The 21,912-nt window shown below is 42.9% G+C and overlaps 1 protein-coding gene across 7 annotated transcripts in view; it reads left to right on the top strand.

Annotated features, from left to right (window-relative positions):
- PTPRS (protein tyrosine phosphatase receptor type S) overlaps nucleotides 1-21,912 on the top strand; it is a 253,282-nt gene that overhangs the window by 204,916 nt on the left and 26,454 nt on the right. For all 7 annotated transcript variants that reach the window (XM_032228406.1, XM_032228699.1, XM_032228565.1 and 4 more), the window contains 3 exons: nucleotides 11,521-11,618; nucleotides 16,709-16,832; nucleotides 21,537-21,712. In XM_032228406.1, the coding sequence (XP_032084297.1) occupies nucleotides 11,521-11,618; nucleotides 16,709-16,832; nucleotides 21,537-21,712 (398 nt within the window). The remainder of the gene's footprint in view (nucleotides 1-11,520; nucleotides 11,619-16,708; nucleotides 16,833-21,536; nucleotides 21,713-21,912) is intronic.

The following is a 21,912-nucleotide window of genomic DNA, read 5'->3' on the forward strand; positions in this document are numbered from 1 at the left end:
TATAAAATTTAGCCTGTTTATGGTTCCACGTATTCTGCAAGTTAGTTCAAAACTCAGTTAGAAGGACTAATGTATGATAATGGCAATCCCTTCATAGATACCTTCACCTGGAAAAGAAAGGAAAAAGTGACAGACTTAGTTTTATTTCTCTGAATTTGTATTGATCTGTAGATATTTTCACTGCTGGGAAAAGTCAGAGGCATGGATGAAAAATATTAGATATAGTACAAGGATAGGTGGATGGGTTCTGGAGAATTATAATGCCAGCGTGTTGCAGGTGCCATGCAGTTTCAGTTCAGTCTTGGAGCACCCTTCATCAAAGTCTTGCATGGGGATAGGCAGCGCCAAACATTCGATAAATAAATAAAATAATCTCTCTCTGCCCTCCTAGAGTGTAAATTTCTATTCACAAAATTTTCACAATCACCATGTTGGCCAGTGAGGAATTCTGGGAGTTGGAGTCACCCCAATCTTCTGAACTTAGAATTAGGAGGAAAGTTCAGTCATCAAAGGGTTTCCACTTAGAAGTCTTTGGTGCTCTCTGAGCTTGGTGGTTTTCTTGCAGACTTTTCATTACCCAAACTAGGTAACATCATAAGTGCTAAGGGAGTAGAGTTTGTGGAGAGGAGGAGGAGGAAGATTGTGGACTCCTTGGTCCACAGCTTGATGGTTTTTTTGAAGACATTTCATGACCCAAACAAAGTAACATCATCAGTGTACACAGTTATTTTGTAGTGTTGTTGTGATCTTCACAAGTGAGAGCCCAGATTTCCAGCCATGCAGTCTATTCAGAACTTGAAGGGCAACAGGAGTTCTTGACATGAGTTGAGAATGACTACCCTGAAAAGGAGACCCTGGCCCATCTATCATTTTCTGGATGGGTGGCTAAATGATGAAAAATAGTTTACAGCAACAAAGCCAGGAGGTTGTCAGGATTGGTACCGCCATCAAACACACACACGGAGTACCTTTCTCACTTTGCAACTGGAAGAGACAAAACCAACATTGGCAGTTATTTAAAATGTTTTGTGTTTTTCGCAAGTTTGCAAAAATAATGGAAATAGTACAGAGGTTTCTCTGTGCGCTCCTGGGGTTTTATCTATAGGATGCCCAAGAATAAGGATGTCAGAAGATCTTATGCTCCCTAGGTAGTGATGGAATTAGAGGAAATGGGCTGGGAGAGAGGCCTTTTCTGCTCATGCATTATTCTACATAAAAGTAATATAGGCCTCTTTGTACATAAACATCTTTTTTAAAAGAAATTTTCCAAACAGAAAACTCATATCAAGAGAGGCTTTTATCAGGGAAAAGAAATAGAACAATATTTGTTCTATTCCACTTTGCTAGGTAGGCTTTGCAGCAAATTGCTTTCTTGCGCAGCATCGTATTTGATATTTCTGTGATATATTAGGGACCTGATTTGTATATCATCCATCATGGGAGAGAAAATTTTACTTATAAATAAGTAAAAACAACCGAACTAGCTCCATTTAGAAAGCTTCTCCCTAATCTAATAGCTTTGCCTGTCTATCTAGAACAAAAGCTTCTTGGCTTTTATTTAATATGGGGATGTTTTAAAAAAAATAAGGCATCTCTAATATAGACTATTTGAAAGAAAAAATATTTCACTTTTATCAATTGTCTGCCTTATCTAGCTTAAAGGCAAGTTTGGCATATAATCTTGTAAGGTAGATCAGCATTGTTATATCCCTACATTGTAAATATTTCTTTGGAGAAAGGCAATAGAAATTGAAAAAGGTCTCCCAGGATCATCTCATGAAATCGTAGACAAAGCTGTGTTTCCAATAGAAGAGAATATTTATAGCTCAGGGTTGAACTGCTGAGAAGTGTTTCCTGGTGCTTGCTTGTTTTCTGGCAGACGTTACATTATCCAACTAGGTAGCATCATCAGTGTCAGAAGGGAGTAAGGTTGGCTTTCTGTATACAGTCGGCTTGCTCTGATGATGTTATTTGATTGGGTAAAAAAGTATCTGCAAGAAACAACCAAGCTCTGAAAGTACCAGGAACCTCACAAAGCTGTGTTTTCCAAATTCATAAGACTGGGTGGCTTGAATGAATGAAAAGTGCTTTTATTATTCTCCCATCCCCATGCCAGCAATCTTACTTACTTACCTACACCATGCATAGGTCTGAAATCGGTGGAGGATGAGTTAAAGTCCCCTTTCCAACACTTTGTCTACTTCTGAAAATGTTTCATATAGATTAAGGTTCTCTAAACTTAGCAAGACTTGTGGACTTCAATTCCCAAATTCCTCGGAAGTCAAAAAGGTTGACTGGAATAGGAATTCTGGGAATTGAAGTCCATAAGTCTTAAAAGTTGGAGGCCCCTGATATAGATTTAATATACATCTTGCATTCACCGAATTAAAGGATTACAGGGTCATAAAAAGCAGGAGATTATTGAAGCTGTAATTGAAATGTTATATTGAAGCACTTGCTGGTATAGGCCCAAGCAGCAAAAAAATAATGGAACCAAAGGAACAATGTGTGTTTGTTTGTGTGTGTGTGTGTGTCTGTGTGCATTTCTGTGTGTTAGACCTCTGCCCTCTTCTTCCCCAGGAGGAGCTCCTTAAACAAAATCTCAATCTCTTTCACAAATTAATAAAATGCTGGCAAGCTACTAGTCATTTCTCTTGGTTGATTCTGTGAGGTTGCACTGTGTGGCATTTGTAAGTCAAATGTAGGAGCTTGCTTTAGAGCGTGGGAGTCTGCCTCGGGATATATTTGAAGGCTGCCCTTCCTTCCCTCAGACTGTGAAATCCATTAAATCCCAGAGAACGGAGAGCACCCCTTGCAGAGAAGACATCTTTTCAATAGGAAATCTGTAAGGGACACCTCCTTTGCATGATTCCTGTACTGAGCAGGAGATGGAAGTAGATTGTCGGATTTCAGATTAACAGAGTTGGAAGAGACCTTGTAGGTCATCTAGCCCAAGCACGAGACTCAACACCATTTCTGACAAATGGCAGTCCAATCTCTTCTTGAAAGCTTCCAGTGATGAAGCTCCCACAACTTCCGAAGGAAACTTCTCTTCCATTGGTGGATTGCTCTCACTGTCAGAAAATGTCTCCTTATTTCTAGATGAGTAGATGAGTTCTCTTCTCATTCTGTAGCCCTTCTTATGTAGGTGCTTCTCTACTTATGACTGTTCATTCAGTTGCCACCATTGTTAAGTGAATCACTGCAGTTTTTAATAAGTTAGTAACACAGTTGTTAAGTCAATCTGGCTTCCCCCTTTGCTTGTCAGAAGGTCGCAAAAGGGGAAATCACATGACTCCAGGACCCTGTGACCCTCATAAATGCATGCTGGTGGCCAAGCGTCCGAATTTTGATCATGTGTTCATGGGGATGCTACAACTGCCATAAATGTGAAAAATAGTCATGTCACTTTTTTTAGTCTTGTCATAACTTCAAGCAGTCACTAAACAAATGGCTGTAAGTCAAGGATAACCTGTATAAGGACTCATGTCTTGGGCAGGGAGTTGGTGTGGAAGACCTCCAAGGTCCCTTTGAACCCTAGGAAGTTGGAGTATCCTGGATTTGCAGAATTGGATGTTTTTCTTTTCCTGGCATTGAAGCACTGTAGGAGAAGGTACCAGTGGGGTGCCAATCTGTAAAGTACCAATTGAAATTATCTAACCGTGCTTGTTGCTGGAAATTTTATTTGGAAATTTGCAAAGAGAGCAGAGGCCTCGGTGGAACTAAATGTTGTGGGAAGAAAAGCAGCAAGAAAATACAAGGAGCTCAGAAGTTTAACAGAGGCAGTTTCAGAAAATACTATAAACTGTTGTGAAGGAATCCTTGTGACAAAATGGATGGGTTAAATGAGATTAGGAATAGAAGAGGGATACATGGAAGAAGCAAGAGAGCAGAGTCAGACATTCAGAAAATATGATTTGGCTGGAAAAACCAGTTGTTCTGCCTGCAAAATCTTTCAGTTCTGAACTGTTTCAAATTTGAAACCCAATTGCTTTAAGTTCAAATTGATGGATTATGTGCCATCCGTGTTGCCTCTTATAGATAGGTTTCGAGAAAAGAACATGTTTGTTGCTCCGTGGACTGCTTGGTGCTTTCTGAGCATGGTGGTTTTCTCATAGACGTTTCATTACCAAACTAATGTCTCCAGTGCGAAGGAGGTTAGGATTTGCTCCTGAGCAACATCTGCAAGCAAACAACCAAACTCTGAGAACACCAAGAACTCCACACACTAATAGATGGAAATATTTGTAGCTTAGGATTGAACTGTGGGGTTCTCGCTGCTCACTGAACGTGGTTGTTGTGTTTTTTGGAGACATTTCATTGCCCAACTGAGTAACATCATCAGTGCTATAATGATGATGTTAGCTACCTGAGTAAGGAAATGTCTGTGAAAACCACCAAGCTCAGAGAGAACAAAGGACTACATATATGTAGATAGATAGATTTTTCCCCCCCCATGAAGCCCCCTACCTTGAACCCTCAGATCTTTTAAGGGTTCTCCCATTGCCACTGCAATGGAGTCCACCTGGCTGCTGGGTCTCCTTCTCTTCCCTTCCACCTTTCCCAGCGTTACTGCCTTTTCATTTGTCTTCACATAACGTGTTCAAAGTCGGATAGTTAAACCCGGGTCATTTGTGCCTCAAGTGACCAAATTCAAACAGCAGTTTGATGATTTCTGAGGCATTCCTGAGTTGACTTCAAACAAAGCTGTTTCAGGCTCAGAGAGATGCCTTTAAACTCGGGAGAGAGAATTGGGAATTCAAGATGTTTGAATTCAGAACGTTTTGTATCATCCTTGGGTTTCTCATGCTTTTCTGTTTCTTTAATGAGAAAGAAAGCCCCCCCCCCCCCCTCAGTTCAGGCCTACTTAACAGAGGTCCAGACATGGGGATGTATAAACCATCGACTTATAATCACAAATGAGCTCAATTTTTTTCTGGTGCTGAGACATGAATAGAATAGAATAGAATAGAACAGAATAATTTTATTGTCACTTTGAATGTACACTAATCAGCATACATTAAAATGAAATTTAATTTATGCTGATTAGTGTACATTCAAAGTGACAATAAGCTCTCAAAGGTTCACCTCCTCCAATATACACTACATAACCAAGACAGAATAAATAAATACATAAATATAAGATTGTGCATACTGTATATTCACATATCTTATATGACACAGAGAAAAGTTAAGGGAGTTTCGCCACATTTTACGACCTTTCCTGCCACAGTTGCTAAGTGTATCACTGCAGTTAAATTAGTAACAGGGTTGTTAAATAAATCTGACTCCCTCATTGACTTTGCTTGTCAGAAGGTCGCAAAAGGGGATCCCATGACGCCGGGACACAGCAACTGTCACAAATATGAACCAGTTACCAAGCATCCCAGTTTTGATCACTTGATCAGGAGAATGCGACAACGGTCATATGTGTGAAAAGGGGCCCTAAGTCAGTTTTCTCAGTTCTGTTGTAACTTTGAACAGTCACTAAACGAACTGTTGTAAGTCGAGGACTACCTGTATTTCAAACCCACCTTGTATTTCAGCATCAGTTTGAAAATTCAGTTTGGACAAAACCATCTGAAACAACCTTGGTGTTTCTGACTGTGCCCCATTGGCAAAGAAAGCCTTCAGTCTGGAGAACAGATATTTGGCCAATTTTGTTCCAACTCCTGGCGGCGGGGAGCGAGGGTGTATTTCAATTCTCTGCAGTAACAAGATTAAGGAGATTTTTCGGGGATTTGAGAGGCTAGATGAGAACTCCTCTATCCCGTAAGATCTTTCTTTCAAAGCCAGAAAAGATGCCTTTGGTCAATAACTAGATTTTTCTGAAAGCTGCTTTGACTTCGGAGGGGGGAAAAAACAGAGGGGTGGGTGGGGAGATAAATATGGTTTCTGTGTTTCTGCATTCAGCGGGACAATAGCCTCTAAACTGCACGGCCATTTAATTTTTTCCCCACACAATCACGGCCAGTCCTCCTGCCAGAAGAGAAGGGATTAAAGTCATCTGAGTTTTGAGCCTGTGGTTCTGCCTTGGGGTGGATGAGGGGGGCCTATCAGATCTGCTTCTTCTTAGATAGGCATGCAGGCTCTGTCTCTTCCAGAAACAGCTGCTCCCAATAAGAAAGATAGGGGCAGCCCTCACCTAGAATAGAACAACAGTTGGAAGGGACCTTGAAGGTCTTCTAGTCCAACCCCCTGCTTAGGCAGGAAATCCTATACCGTTTCAGACAAGTGGCTGTCCAATCTTTTTTTAAGAGCCCTCCAATGATGGAGCACACACAACCTCTGGAGGCAAGTTGTTCCACTGATTAACTGTCCTCATTGTCAGGAAATTTTTCCTTAATTCCAGGTTCCTTCACTCCTTGATTAGTTTCCATCCATTGCTTCTTGTTCTTCCCTCCGTTGCTAATGGAAGTACAAGAGTAAAAATATCCTCTAGTTTTGTGTAATTCAGCTGAGTATTTTTGGCAACTGAACAGAAATACCTTAGCTTCTTCAAGGGATGTTTTTGACTAGAGCAGCCTTCAGTTGAGTTTTCCTGGTGATTTCCCATCAAAATACAGGTAGTCCTCGACTCTCAACCACAATTGAGCCCAAAATTTCTGTTGGTAACGGAATCGTTAGTTAAGTCACATTAAAGTTGTTAAGAGAATCAATGCAGTTGTTCAGTTAGTCACACGGTGGTTAAGTGAATCTGACTTCCCCATTGACTTGGCTTGTCAGAAGGTTGCAAAAGGGGATCGTGTGACCCCGGGACAATGCAGCCATCATAAATATGAGTCAGTTGCCAAGCATCTGAATTCGGATCATGTGATCATGGGGATGCTGTAATGGTTGTAAGTGTGAAAAAATGGTCATAAGTCATTTTTGTAAATTGTATGTCAAGGAATACTTGTACAGGTGTTCTTCACCTTATGACTGGTTGCTTAGCGACCATACAAAAATATGTCCTACCTGAAAAATCAGGGTTATGTTTGTGGCCTCCCCCGGCTTTGGGCATTCAGCAACTGAACCATATTTACAGATGTTTGCAGCATCCCACAATTACATAAATGTACTTTATGATGGTTTTGCTAAAAACCAGAACTTAACGGACGATCATTTAAACCTGAGTCAGCCCTGTGCGGCAGCTGCCCAAAAAGTTAAGACAATCCTTGGTTGTATAAATAGAGGCATAGAGTCAAAATCACGTGAAGTATTAGTACCACTTTATAAATCCTTAGTAAGGCCACACCTGGAATAATTGCATCCAGTTTTGGTCACCACATTACAAAAAAAATGTTGAGATTTTGGAAAAAGCACAGAGAAGAGCAACTAAGACGATTAAAGGCCTGGAGACTAAAATATATGAAGAACAGTTGCAGGATTTTGGTTCGATGGGTCTAGAGAAAAGAAGGACCAGGGGAGGACATGATAGCAGCATTCCAGTATTTGTGGGGGCTGCCACAAAAATGAGGGGGTCAGTTTATTTTCCAAAGCACCTGAAAGCAAGACCAAAAGTAATGGATGGAAATTACTGATAATCAAAGGAGAAAAGCAGCCTGAAATTAAGGAGAAACTTCCTAACAGTGAGAACAATTGACCAGTGGAACAGCTTACCTTCAGAAGTTGTGGGTGCTCCAACAATTCCTTGTCTGGCCTTCAGGTGCTTTGGAAAATAGCTTGACCCCTTCCCCTCCCTGGCAGCCCTCAAATATTGGAAGACTCTGGTCCTCCTCCTTGGACTTCCTTCTAAATGGGCTGCGTACCATCTGCCAGAGATGCAGAGGATTGGATTTGTCGCTTCTTTCCCACCCTAGGATTTTCTGAAATAAATATGTGCAGGCCTAATCTATTATTGATCTCCTTGGCTGTTAAAGAAGGCCGTTGGCGGAAAGAGAGCAGCTTACAGAGGGCAGGTTGTGGAAGGTTGTAGAAGTGGGTCACCTGGGAATTATCCCCATTGAACCTCGGGGAGGGGGGCTGCCCACTGGACAGGACTGTTTTCTGCAGGAATGAAAATCTGTTTGGTTTAGGGTTTTTTTTAAAAAAAAAATCTGGATCAAGTCTTTCTCCACTTTAGCGTATTAAACAAAAAAAAGGCAGGAGCCCTAGTCGGCTGGAAAATAAACTGAAGGAGGAGATACAGTATTTGCATCTTAATACAGTTACTGGCTTTCCCTTTTTAATCATTGACTGATTTTCAGAGGCTAAATACTCCTCCAGGATTCCCCTCCGAAGGGGTGGGGGTGGGGGGGATTCGCAATACCCCTGTCTCAAAATCTGTTCCTTCCCCACATGGTTTGTGAGTTGGGTGGGTCGCACAAACAGCCCAGACTGCTAGTCTTTTGCAAAAGCATACTGTAAAACTGGGAAATGCAGCACACGCTTTTGCTATGTCTGTTTCAGGTTTTTGTTTTAATTTCCCCTCTGGGTTTATTTTATTCTGTGCAGCCACCACTGCTTGCTGATGCTTTTAATCACACAACACCCCATAGGGCTCGAAATTCTCCACGGCTCCCCGTCATCTCCCCACCTCTCCCTTTCTTTTTCTGTTTGCAAGGCATTGTGATGGTTTATCAGAAAGGTAACTAGAAAAAAAATAATGTTCTGTGACTCCTGAATTATGTTCCGTGGCTCCCAGCGCTCTTTCCCAAGGAATCTTGTCTCGGGCAGAATCTGTAGAGGTTCTTGATTAGCTATGTAAAACTTGGAAAATATGTTGTCCCCTGTAAGACACCTGTTAGGGCTCACCTGAATTGCCTTGACACTGCATATTTCATTCCCTTTTTTTTTCCTGAAATTTGAAGAAATGGAGAAGATGCTGAAAGTGGATGATTCCTTATTTGCTTGACAGTTCCAAAAGTCACCAATAAGGGAGAATATTTGTAGCTCGGGGTTGAAATGAGGGATCCTTGGTATTCTCTGATCTTGGTTGTTTTCTTGCAGAACAACAGAATAACAAAATTGGAAGGGACCTTGGGAGATTCAAATTCTCCATTTTTAATCTTCCAATCCAACCAATTCAGACAAATGGTTGTCCAATCTCTTTTTAAAAAGCCTCCAGTGTTGGAGGACTCACAACTTCTGGAGCCAAGTCGTTCCACTGATTAATTTTCTTTCAGGAAATTTCTCCTTAGTTCTAAATTGCTTTTCTCCTGGATTAGTTTAAATCCATTGCTTCTTGTCCTGCCTTCTGGTGCTTTGGAGAATAGAATAGGTCCCTTCTTTGGGACAGCTATCACTGTTAATCTTTCTTTGCATTAAGCTAGACATACGCAATTCCTGCAAGCTTTCTTCATTTGTTTTAGCCACCAGTCGCCTAAACGTATTACCCAACTAGATAGCCCTACCATAGCACTGATGATGTTACCTAGATGGTCAACAAAACGTCTGCAACAAAACAACCAACTCGGAGTCCACCAAGCAACCCTCAGTTCCAAAAATTTTGAAGAAGCCTTGACAATATATGAGTAAACTCCCTCTCAACTACAAACAAAAGTGATGGTATTTCTGAGCGTTTTTCTAAACCCTTCTTTTCCAAAAAAAGTAGTGCTTTGGTGTCCTTATTAAATATGTATCAGGTTTCGTGTAGAAGGAACATTCACCTTTTCCACAACAGCCTGATGAACTGCAGCCCCTAAATTTGATTATATTCCTTTGGGTAAAGTGAAAACTGAATTTAAGGCGGTGACTTCATGCCTTCTTAATGTGGGAGCAAATCCTCCCTGAAGTGAGTGCTGTGAAATCAGCTTATGTAACAGACATATATTACACAGGTTTCTGGACAATAACCTTCATTAGATGCCTAAACATAACAAGGTACTGGAGTAAATCACTTTAATGTGGCAACATAAACATTTCTCCAAACTGTTGCTATTTCCCGGGCCACACCTTCCTGCTGTGAAAGTGAATGTTGTGTGGAAAATTGTTTTATTGATATTTGAATACAACTGCATTCTCCTTTCACAATTTCTTCCTTCCCTCAATCTGCCCTGAGAATAACCAGGCATCATTCTTGAGATCCAAATTCAAAACAAACATACATACATACATACATGCATGCATACATACATACATACATACATACATGTGGCCACACTTCCACTTACGTTGTTCAAGTTGCACATTTAAAGGGGAAAGTTCTAATTTTTAAGTTTTAATTTTGTTTTCTCTCATCTCAGACCTTACAACGTAATAGAAACTTTGATGGGGGGCAGATGCTTATTAATCGACTTTCAAAAGCCTCATCCCTCTTGATTTGAATTTTGAGTTTTGTTTTTTTTAATGAACAGGTCCCATGGCCTGCAAAAGTTTGAATCCCACTGAACTAACAGAAAAAAAGAGGCCTCAAATTAGATGGATGATTTCAGGAGGAAACTGTATGCGTTTCCTACATTTTACAAGCATTTGTTAAGTACAAAAATCCCCCCACCCCCAGGAGAATAATTGTTCCCTACTTTCTCCAGGATAACATTGAATAATCTTAAATGACCTCCCTCTTCTTGTTTGCTTTCGGAGACGTCCTAACCCCAGTTAAAGGACAACAGCCGGGGGGGGGGGGGACCTCTTTATTCTAAAGGGAATTTATTTATCCTGAAAACGAAAAGATCTTTCTGCTTTGGTGGACCAGATCCTCAGATGCTTCCTCAAAGGGGGGATGTTGCCCCCCCACACACACACACAATAAACATCCTATTGGATGGCATCACTTAAATCAGATTTCTTTTCTGTTTCCGTCCAATTGCTTGTAGCAATTTATCTTTTCAGCATAAAGGGAAACCTGTCAATCTCTTACCCAGGGATGGGCATCTATGACAACTTTACGACTGGGAATTCTTGGAGTTGAAATCCACAGATCATAAAGTTGTTATAGTTGCCCGCCCTTCCTCTTATCATAGGTGGTGGCAACTTTGGAAAAGCTTCCACAGATTTGCACTGCACCCCTACACACACCTATGATGTTCTCATTCCTCCAGACAATCCAGCTCCACCCCTCCCTCCCTTCGATGTGGAGGAGAGTAAGGGGGTGTGAAACTTGATGGGGATAATTTTTATAGCCGACACATTTTATTCCTGGCACCTTGGCATCTTGGCACTCCAATGTGTTGTGTTTCCACTTTATTTTAGGCCTCTGTTTTTCCCTTCCTCGACCTGACCTGTAAAGCACCCTCCCCTTTTGAAATGGCTAGCAAGAGATTGTGGTCAGAATCTCTGTGTTTAGTTCATTCCTTTCCTTGACCATTTTTCCTGCTCCTCAATAAAATGCACATTTTTCTGCTGTTCTGTGTTGAGATTGGGGCCATAACGGGGAATTTTCTTTTTTGATTTCCAAAGGACACAATTTCGAGCCCTCAATTTTTCCTTTCCACTCTATCCCACCTTTTCTAACCGTTTTTCCATTGCAGTTATTTCTTTCTTTTTCTTTTTGTCATTCGACTAGTGACACATCTCTCATTTAATTCCAAACTAATGGCTTCCATTGAAAGGGAATCTTTCCCTCCCATTCCCTACATATCTTCTCTTTAACCCTCCCAGGTATGCTGAACCATCCACCAATCCCCATTTCGGAGCTGGCAGATCACACCGAGCACCTGAAAGCCAACGATAACCTGAAGCTGTCTCAGGAATATGAGGTACGAGGGGAAAAGACCGGGCCCATCCGAAGGAGGTGGGAAGCGTCACCATGAATGGGTTGGGGGCTGAAAACCCCATTGTGAAAATCTTCCTTTCTGCTCAAGAGTCGTAAGCGCTAATCAATGATCAATTCCATTTGCCAAGAGGGTATTCATTAGATTCATTCAACAGATGAATGAATCTGCAAGATTTTTCAGATTTTGACAACAAACACCCACCATCATGCAAATTACCCTTGTGTGCAAAATTTGGCCGAAAAAACTAAAGCTTCCAATGACTTTGTGCACACATCCCTGTGGTGTATCTATCTCTTGCTAAATTGCTAACACCACAGTTGCAAACGCAAGAATTTATTATAGCAAGGTCTCGGCACCTAGACAGCGGGGCCGAGATGACATAATAAGTCCCCCAAGCAACAAAGATGATTAGGGGACTGGAGGATAGAACATATAAAGAACGGCTGCTGGAACTGGATATGTCTAGTCTTATGAAAAGAAGGACTAGGGGTGACATGATAGCAGTGTTTCAATATCAAAGGGGCTGCCAGAAAGAAGAGGGGAGGTCACCCTATTCTCCAAAGCACCTGAGGGCAGGACAAGAAGCAACGGGTAGAAACTAATCAAGGAGAGAAGCAACTTAGAACTAAGGAGAAATTTCCTGATAGGTAGAACAATTAATCAATGGAACAGCTTCTCTCCACAACTTCTGTAGATGCTCCCAACACTGGAAGTTTTCCAGAAGAGATTGGATAGCCATTTATCTAGAATGGAATGCTTGATCAGGGGATTGGACTAGAAGACCTCCAAGGTCCCTTCAAACTTTGTTAAATTATTCATTATTAAAAATCAGAAAGTCCAGTTGCGTCTTGAAAAAGCACCTTTGGGACAAAGATAATTACCAGTTTTTGGTAAAAGAATTGTAAAACAGAGTCAGTTTAGTCTAATCGTTAAAGGCACCAGGCTAGAAACCATGACACCATGAGTTCCAATCCCATCATCGCCATGAGAGCCAGCTGGGTGACCTTGAGCCAGTCATTTTCTCTCAGTCCAGTCCACCTCACAGGACTGTTGTTGTGGGGAAAATAGGTGAAGGAAGGAGTGCTAGGTACATTTGCTGCCTTGAGTTATTTGTAGAAGTAAAAAAGGCATGTTTATTATTTGTAGAAGTAATGATAGATAGACAAATAAATGAAAGGTATAGATAGATAGATGATAGATAGATAGATAGATAGATAGATAGATAGATAGATAGATAGATAGATAGATAGATAGATAGATAGATTCCTCTGTTTGTCTAGAAGTAATATGGGCCATGTTTCACAACTTTGACCTCTTGAAGATGAGTGAATTCAATTCCCAGAGCTCCCAGAAGTCCATTCATCTTCAAATGGCCATGGTTGGAAAACATTGGTACAAATTGTAGTTAAACAAGAATTTTCTGAAAGTTGACGCATTCTTGCTTCTTTGAAGGAGTTAAACATTCTCATTTTAAGAAAGAAAAAGCAGCTCTATCTGTGAGAATGACTGGAGGAAGGATAGAGCAACGCAGCCGAAAAGATCTGGAGAAATAAAGTTAAACATGGCCTAATAATAGGAAGGGCGATGAGGCAGGAGAGAGAGATTAAAAAACCTTGCCCCTGGGTCGCTTGGCAGAGAAGGAGGCCTGCCAGTGGATAAATTCCAGCACAATTCAGAGATAACTCCCCAAATCTGTTTCCAGCGAGCTCCAAGCAGTTTTTACAGTGTATGAATTGCTAATTGCCCAAGTAGATGATCGGAAAAGATTCTCATCTCTGCAGGGGCCTTTTCTAACCCATCTCAGCATTCGGGCAGGGCAGGCGGGCGGGCTGGCTGGCTGGCAAGGAGAAAGCTAATGTATTCTCTCTGCCAAGGCTTATTGCTGTTTCCCCCTGGTGCCTAATTTGCATAATGTAATATCCAAAAGTGCTTTTTGGCTTCCTTCCAGGACAGCCACCTCCTCCTAAACTGCAGATTGAGATTGTTTTAAAAAAAGAAAGAGAAACGAGAAGGGAGGGAGGGAAGGAAGGAAGGAAAAGGAGGAAGGAGAAGGCGGGAGAGAGGAGGGAAGGGAGGAGAGAAGAAGGAAGGAAGGAAGGAAGGAAGGAAGAAGGGAAGGAAGGAGAATGAGGAAGGAAACAGATAGGGGAGAGGGAGGGAGGAAAGAAGGAAAAAAGAAGGAAAGGAAGGAGAAGGAGGAAGGGAGGAAAGGAAGAAAGGAGGATGAGGAAGGAAATGGAATGAAGTAAGAGAGGAGGGAGGAAAGGAAGGAAAAGGAGAGGAAGGGAGGAAAGAAAAGGAGGGAGAGGGGAGCAAGGAAGGAAGGAACTTAATGAAATTAACAAGATGTAGAATTCAGAGCAAGCAACAATCCATTTGCAAAGACTTTGCACAAGGGGCTTCTTTTAGCACCCCACAAGGCTTTGTGGTGCAGCTTCTCAGAGGCTCCTGAGTGTAGCTGGTGGGATTCATTTTTAGTCTTAAGGAGAGAAGGACGTCTGCCTTGTTCCATTCAAACCGAGCCGTGCTCTGGCATAAAACCTTGGACGGTTTCCAGAATCTAATTGGGGAGCTGTGGATTGGCAAGGTCCCCTTACCGCATCCCTGCAACTCCTGCCCTCCTTCCCTCCCTCTCTTCCCTGCCCTTGTTTACCCACCAAACGGCCTCTTTCTGATCAAAGGGGGAAATTTTCCACTTGGCTGCCTTCCACGTTTAATTCAGCCCCTTTGGGTGGGGGTGGGGGGGTGTAGCAGAATGCAAAGTTGTAGTCTTGAGGCACGCTTTGGAGAAAGAAAAAAAGATAATAATATTTGTGTATCTAGCTTTGTGTGCTTTAGGATGATGCAATGAAAGCCTGGAATTTCAGACTGGGTATTTTTCCCTCCCCTTTTTCTCTTCTTCCTTTAATAGCTTCTAGCTCTCCTGAGGTGGAGACAAAGCTTCAAAGCATGTGGATCATGCTTATGCAAAGGGAAGAGGCAAAGGGAATAAAGTTGAATGAAAATATATATATATATTTCCGTGGATTTCGTTGGGTTTTTTTTTTGAAGGAGGGGGGATTGTGTGTTTTTTGCAATGCAGAATTTTGATGAATTGGCACAGCCATGCTTTGAATTCCGGAATTTGAAAGGTCATCCCATTTAATCTCCTGAGACGTCAGGAAATTCTGAATTCGAGCATCCTGACCAAGGCTCCATTTACTAAAATAAATCCCTTTTTTAAAAACCCAAACAAACCCACTCCCCACCCCTTCTTTCTTCTTCTTAGCTCAGTGTTTCCTCAATTTCTGTATTGTGTTTCCGATTGGGATGGTCTTACGACCCCAGAGGGGTCAATTGTTTCCACTGCCACTTCCACTTCCAATTCTTATCACTGAAAACATATTGCCTGTGACTTCAACCTCTCTCCTTCAAGTGAATTTGTCTGGCCTTTCTTTTTCTTAGCAGCCCACTAAGCTGATAGCTAGTTTAACTCATGATAATGAGTGATTACAAAAGAAATCTGAATGGACCGATCAGTTGCCTATTTTGGCCAACGTACCTGTACAGATGTCAGTGGAGATTCTCAGTCATCCAAAGTTATGGTTGTCCCAAAGGTGCTTTTTCAAGAGGTAGCTAGACTTTCTTTGTTTTTCCTCGAAGACCTTTTGCTTCTCATCCAAGAAGCTTCTTCTTCAACTGAAGAAGCTTCTTGGATGAAACATCTTCAAGGGAAAAAAAAATTAAAAAGTCCAGCTGCCTCTTGAAAAAGCACCTTTGGGGCCCCTGTTTTGAATCTCGCAAATGATGAAGAACATTATTTTTGAGTGAAAAGAATTCAGTCTCACAATGTCAACATACTTCATCACATTTTCCTTTACCCTGATTACTCTCATAGTAATGAGAGTAACAAGAGCCGAGGTGGCGCAGTGGTTAAATGCAGCACTGCAGGCTACTTCAGCTGACTGCTAGATCAGCAGTTCAGCGGTTCAAATCTCACCAGCTCAGGGTTGACTCAGCCTTCCATCCTTCCGAGGTGGGTAAAATGAGGACCCGGATTGTTGTTGGGGGCAATATGCTGACTCTGTAAACCGCTTAGAGAGGGCTGAAAACCCTATGAAGCGGTATATAAGTCTACTGCTATTGCTATAGATCACTTGTAGACTTTCATTGTTCTACGGCCATAGTGATTACAGTGAGTCCTTGATTTACGACCACAATTGAGCCCAGCCTGTTGCTAGGCAGGGCAGTTGTTAAGTGAGCTTCACCCCATTTTAGGACTTTTCTTGCCACAGTTGTTAAGCGAATCACAGCCGTTGCAAAGTTAGTAACAAGGATGTTAAGTGAATCTTACTTCCCCGTTGAATTTGCCTGTCAGAAGGTCGCCAAAGGGGATCACGTGACTCTTGGGAAACTGCAGCCGTCGTACGTATGAGCCCATTGCCAAGAGTCCTAATTTTGGTTGTGCGATCCAATGGGATGCTGCAATGGTTGCAAGAGTGAAAAATGGTCCTAAGCCACTTTTTTCAGTGCAGCTCAGTGGTGGGTTATGACTGGTACACCCTGGTACGAGTGTACTGGTGCCTGCCGGGAGCATTGGCTATCATACAGTTCTCCGGAGGGCCCGCCTGCCCACCGTCCTTACCTGTATTTGAGCTCTTCCGGGTTTCCGCACATGCGAGCGATGCATGGAGCGTCGCAGACAGTAAGTATGTATGCGCACGCTGCGTGTGTTCATGTGGTGAACGCCGGGCCCTGTTGCACTGTACCGGTTGCAACGGGATCCGGAAACCACCACTGGTGCCGTTGTAACTTCGAATAATCACTAAACAAATTGTTGTAAATCAAGGGCTACCTGTATTTAGAGAAAAGGTAGAAGAGGTACTTTCTCTTCTCTTCTTGCTTCCTTGATCCAGTATTTTGAAGATATAACTTCCACAATTCCACAAAAGCCACCCTGATTTGGTGATTGGGGACAATTTCTAGCATTTTTGGAAGGCAGCAGATTGAAGAAAGAGCCTTAACCATGAATTTGAAGCGGAAAAGGAAAGTCACTGTGTCTTAATAAATTTTCTTTCTTCCATCTCTTCTAGTCCATCGATCCTGGGCAACAGTTCACTTGGGAACACTCCAACCTTGAGGTGAATAAGCCCAAGAACCGCTATGCCAACGTCATTGCCTACGACCATTCTCGAGTCATCCTCCTCCCGATCGAAGGTACAGATGAAATTGGGGAGGGAGGAGAAATGGGTTGTGGGTTGACTTCTTCAGAAGCAAAGAGTCCCATCATGTTGTTGTTGTTTTTTTTTGCTGTTGAGAATTTGCTCTTCCTGTATAAACCTTCTTCTTGTTGTGGTTAGTTGCGAAATTGTGTCCGACCCCTCATGGCCCCATGGACAATGTTCCTCTAGGCCTTTCTGTCCTCTACCATCCTCTGGAGTCCACTTAAGCTCACATCAGCTGCCTCAGTGACTCCATCCAGCCCCCTCATTCTCTGCCGTTCCCTTCTCCTTTTGCCCTCCATCTTTCCCAGCATGAGGCTCTTCTCCAGGGAGTCCTTCCTTCTCATTAGATGGCCAAAATCTTTGAGTTTCCTCTTCAGGATTTAGGACCTTCTAAAGAGCAGTCAGGATTGATCTCCTCTAGGACTGGCTGGTTGGATCACCTTGCAGTCCAAGGGATTCACAGGAGTCTTTTCCAGCACCAGAGTTCAAAGGCTTGAGGTACAAATCTTAGATGAGCTCAAGAGGACTTCCTGGTCTTCTCATCCACCACGTTTAATCTACAGTGATTCTTTGAGAAGGAGAGAATAGATCCGAGCTTCTTGGAGATAGGAAAAGCTCAGGGCTTGGATGGTTGTGATCTTGCATTCTTTACCACTGTATTATCCTGGTTGTCCCAAAGGTGCTTTTTCAACTGTAACTTCTTTGTTTTTCCTTGAAGATGTTTCGTGTCTCATCCAACAAGCTTCTCCAGTTCTGAAGTACTAAAGTTCTGAGAACGGAACGGAAGAAGCTTCTTGAATGAGAAGTGAAATGTCTTTAAAGCGAAACTAGAAAGTCCAGTTGCCTCTTGTAAAAGCACCTTTGGACTGAGAATCTCCATGGATATCATCCTGGATCTGGGGGTTCATACCTGAGGATCTTTCCTCCACTAAAATTTCATCCTAGGAATAACGATGTTAGAGCTGACCGACCCTTGACTTGGTTGCATGTTCACTTCCCCATTATATCATTCCAAAGCTTCCTGACTTCTTAGCTTCTTAACAGAGTAATAGAATGACAGAATTGGAAGGGACCTTGGAGGTCTTCCAGTCCAACCCTCAGGAAACCCTATAACATTTCAAACAAATTGCTGCCCAATCTCTTCTTAAAAACCTCCAATGTTGGAGCACCCACAACTTCTGGAGGCAAGTCATTCCACTGATTAATTGTTCTCTCTGTCAGGAAATTTCTCCTTCATTCTAGGTTGGTTCCCTCCCTAATTAGTTTCTTCCACAGCTCAAATCTCATCCATACTTCATATTTTAACCATTACTGGGGGACCTTTCTGATGCCACCGATGAACCAAATTTAGGCGCAAAGTTTGGAGTCATTGGATATACTCAAGATTGAGTGCTTTCTCTTTAGCTGTGCAGTCAGCATTGTTCTGTGATGATAAATCTCTTGGACTGATGCAGGATAGTTAGAAATGTATCTCGGTATCCTTTCATGATGTCTTTGGCCATTGTTTTGACTACACAGGCTGAGAATCTTAGAAATTGAAGTCCTACAGGTTGGAAAAGGCTGGGAGAGCCATTTTGATTGCTTTATTCCTTGGTGATTGGTTTGTGGTCCTTCAAGTCCTCCTTAACTCCTGGGGACTACATAGATAGGTCCATGTGGTTTCCTTGGCAACAGTTTTAGAAGTGGCTTACCGCATATAGCTTCTTCCAGCAATGAGGGGGAGAGGGTGTGTTTAAGGCTACCCAGCTGCCAAATTCTCCAGGACTGGCTGGAGACCCCAAATCTTTCCTACTTACCACCTCAAGGAACAAGACCATAACTTGCAACCTGAAATCGCCCAACCTTGTCCCTGCTCCTAAATAGCCTCTACAACAACCCGATTGCCTCACCTGTTCAGAGGATTCTCCTAATGCTTAAGCATGCCCCCTTCATGGATTCTTTTCTGCCTCTTGACCGTTGCCGTGTCCTCTGGATTAAGCGGTAACAACATTGGAGTGACGTCTTTATCAGACTGCAGCCGGAGCTGTTGGAAGTACTGTAAATGGCTTTAATGGCTATTCTCCTGCTCCACTTTGAAATGAAATAGCAAATTAATCTGATCGGTCAGTTTGAGTTAAAGGAGGGGCCGTTGGGGATCCCTAAGGTTGATTCACTGGAGGACGAGGGAGTCTTCAGGGAGGAAACTTCAGTTTTTCCAAAATCCAGTTGCTTTCCCTGATCTTACCGAGAATGAGGGCAGAATGCAGGAAGGGAACATGTGACAAATATCATATTTATCTTTCCTTTCAGTTCAAGTGCAGATAGTCCTTGGCTTATGGTTCCACCACAAAACCGCGTTCGACTAAAGGGTGCTCGACGAAACCGCGTAGCTGATGTCATCACAGCGCGACAACAGCACGGAGAAAAAAGCACGCTGTAAACGCTAAACCTAAAATTAACCCCTAAACCTAAACCTAACCCCCCTAAACCTAATCCTAAACCTAAACCTAGCCCTAAACCTAAACCTAACCCTTAACCTAACACTAAACCTAATCCTAACCCTTAACCTAACCCTAAATCTAACCCTAACCCTTAACCTAACCCTAAACCTAACCCTTACCTTAACTTGAATCGGCTTGCTTTCAAAGCGCTATTTAAAGCGCCCTTCTTTCTCCGCGCTGGTTGTTGTCGCCCTGTTGATGACGTCAGTGACGCGGTTTAATCGGGCGTGCTTTAGTCGAGCGCGGTTTTGTCGTGCCATGTTGGCTTATTACCATTAGTTTAGTGACTATGTGAAGTTGCACTGGCATTGAAAAAAGTGTCTTTTGACAGTTTTCTTACGACCGTTGCAGCATCCCCGTGGTCCTGTGACCTACATACAGGCACTTGGCAACTGACTCACATTTATGACGGTTGAAGTGTCCTGGGGTCACGTGATTTCCCTCTTGTGACTTTCTGATGAGCAAAGTCAATGGGGAAGCCAGATTCACTTAACAACCATGTTACTAATTTAACCACTGCAGTGATTCGCTTAAAAAAGGTCTTAAATGGGCCAAAACTCACTTAACAACTGTCTTGCTTAGAAAAAGAAATGTTGGGTTCAACTGTGGTCATTTGTTGAGGACTACCTGCAATTCTATTTTTTGCAAGTTTCATGTGATTCTTTCGGCCACAGTGCGAAAAGGGGTATCAAGTTTGGGGGTTTTTTGCCCGTCTAAACCCTAAACAGACCCAACCCTGCCTTGCGTAGCCTTCTGCACAATATGGGGAAAACGGTGCCTTTTTTTTTTCCCCAGAGGCATCAGGAAAAAGAAAAGAAAAATATTTTTCTTTTAATTACACGTGCATTCAGACATTCAGCCTCCTTTTTTTGAGCAAAGCTGGTTCTTTAATTTAAAGATATGTCAGGTCAACGCTGCTGACGCTGGGCTGCTTTGTCTTCCGTGTTAGCGGAATATAGAAATCCTTTCTGGAAGGGGGCTGAGGCAGACTTAATATGTAAGGTTGCTCTCGTTTGTGCTGCAGAGGTCAAACTGATAGGTATGGAGTTCAAAGAAATTACCAGCACGGCCGTGTCCAGAGGAAAAACGTTACTCTTGTGGGATTTTGCTCGGCCCTGCTTTCCGCAAACTGGCAGCTCAGAGCAGCTGTCCTTTCTGATGGCGGAGCTGAACTCCATAAAGCCAATAAGCGCCATTAAACTTTCCAAGGGCGAAGTTGAAAGAGGGCCTTGGACAAAATGGATTTTTTAATCTGCATCCCCGGCTCCTTTCAAAGGCCGGTTAGGGTCAGGAGCAGCCTCTTTGCAGCTTAACCTCTTTCAATTGCTTTGCTGCTCTCTGGGTGCAAGGTAATTTCATGGACTCAGGGTGGGGCAAGGAGGGGAGAGGGAGGGGAAACCGGGGGGGGGGGGGAGTGAAGCTTGCAAACGTTTTTGATTGAATTTCAGGGAGGGAGGAGTGTTTGGAGAGCTTCCGCCGGTCCTTTGCCTTTGCCTATTTGCTTAGCGCTGTTGCATAGTGACGTGAAAGTAGAGGGAACGGAAAGCAGAAGGGAAGGGAAAGGAAAGGAAACAGAATAACAGAGCTGGAAGGGACCTTGGAGGTCTTCTAGTCCAATCCTGCTCAAGCAGGAAACCCTATACTATTCCAGATAAATGACTGTCTCTTCCTAAAAACCTCCAGTGTTGGAGCACCCACAACCTCTGGAGGCAAGCGGTTCCACCAGTTGATTGTCCTCCTGTCAGGAAATTGGTCCTTAGTTCTAGGTTGCTTCTCACCTTGATGAGTTTCCATCCATTGCTTCTTGTCCTGCCTTCAGGTGCTTTGGAGAATAGCTTGACCTCCTCTTCTTTATGACAGCCCCTTAGATATTGGAACACGGTAAAGAAAGAAAGGAAAGGAAAGGAAGGGAAGGGAAGGGAAAGGAAAAGGGAGGTGAGGGGGAAGGGAAAGGAAAGGAAAGGAAAAATTCCCCTTCCCTAAGGAAAGGCTTGTGCAGAGAATTATACTTCTTTGGTTGACAACTAAAAGTGTGGCTGGAGCTCACTGAATTTTAAAAACCTGGCAATATTTGCTTCCAGACTGTCTCCCTGTCTCTCTGCAGCTGCTGTTTTGGAGAGGGTGGGATTAATTATGCAGCTCTCAAAAAGCCCAGGAATTGACCCAAGCCTTTGATTCCGATATGGCTCTTCTTCTTTTGGCTGCTCCACATACAGGCATCCTAGGGAGCGACTACATTAACGCCAACTACATCGATGGGTACCGCAAGCAGAACGCCTACATCGCCACTCAGGGGCCTTTGCCGGAGACCTTTGGTGACTTCTGGCGGATGGTTTGGGAGCAACGTTCTGCCACGGTGGTGATGATGACAAAGCTGGAGGAGAAATCCAGGGTGAGGGGAAAAAATGCAGTCAATTGGATGGCGCTCCTGCCTAACTTATTGTGAAAAATAGAGAGCTGAATGTGGGATCCTTGGTGTTCTCTGAGCTTGGTTGTTTTCTAGCCAATGTTTCATTACCTAACTAGGTAACATCAGTGTCAGAAAGGAGTGGATTTGCAGAGAGGAGGAAGAAGAGGGCGAAGTGGGGGAGG

Source organism: Thamnophis elegans, chromosome 1 (genome assembly GCF_009769535.1).
Source record: "Thamnophis elegans isolate rThaEle1 chromosome 1, rThaEle1.pri, whole genome shotgun sequence".
NCBI lineage: Eukaryota > Metazoa > Chordata > Lepidosauria > Squamata > Colubridae > Thamnophis > Thamnophis elegans.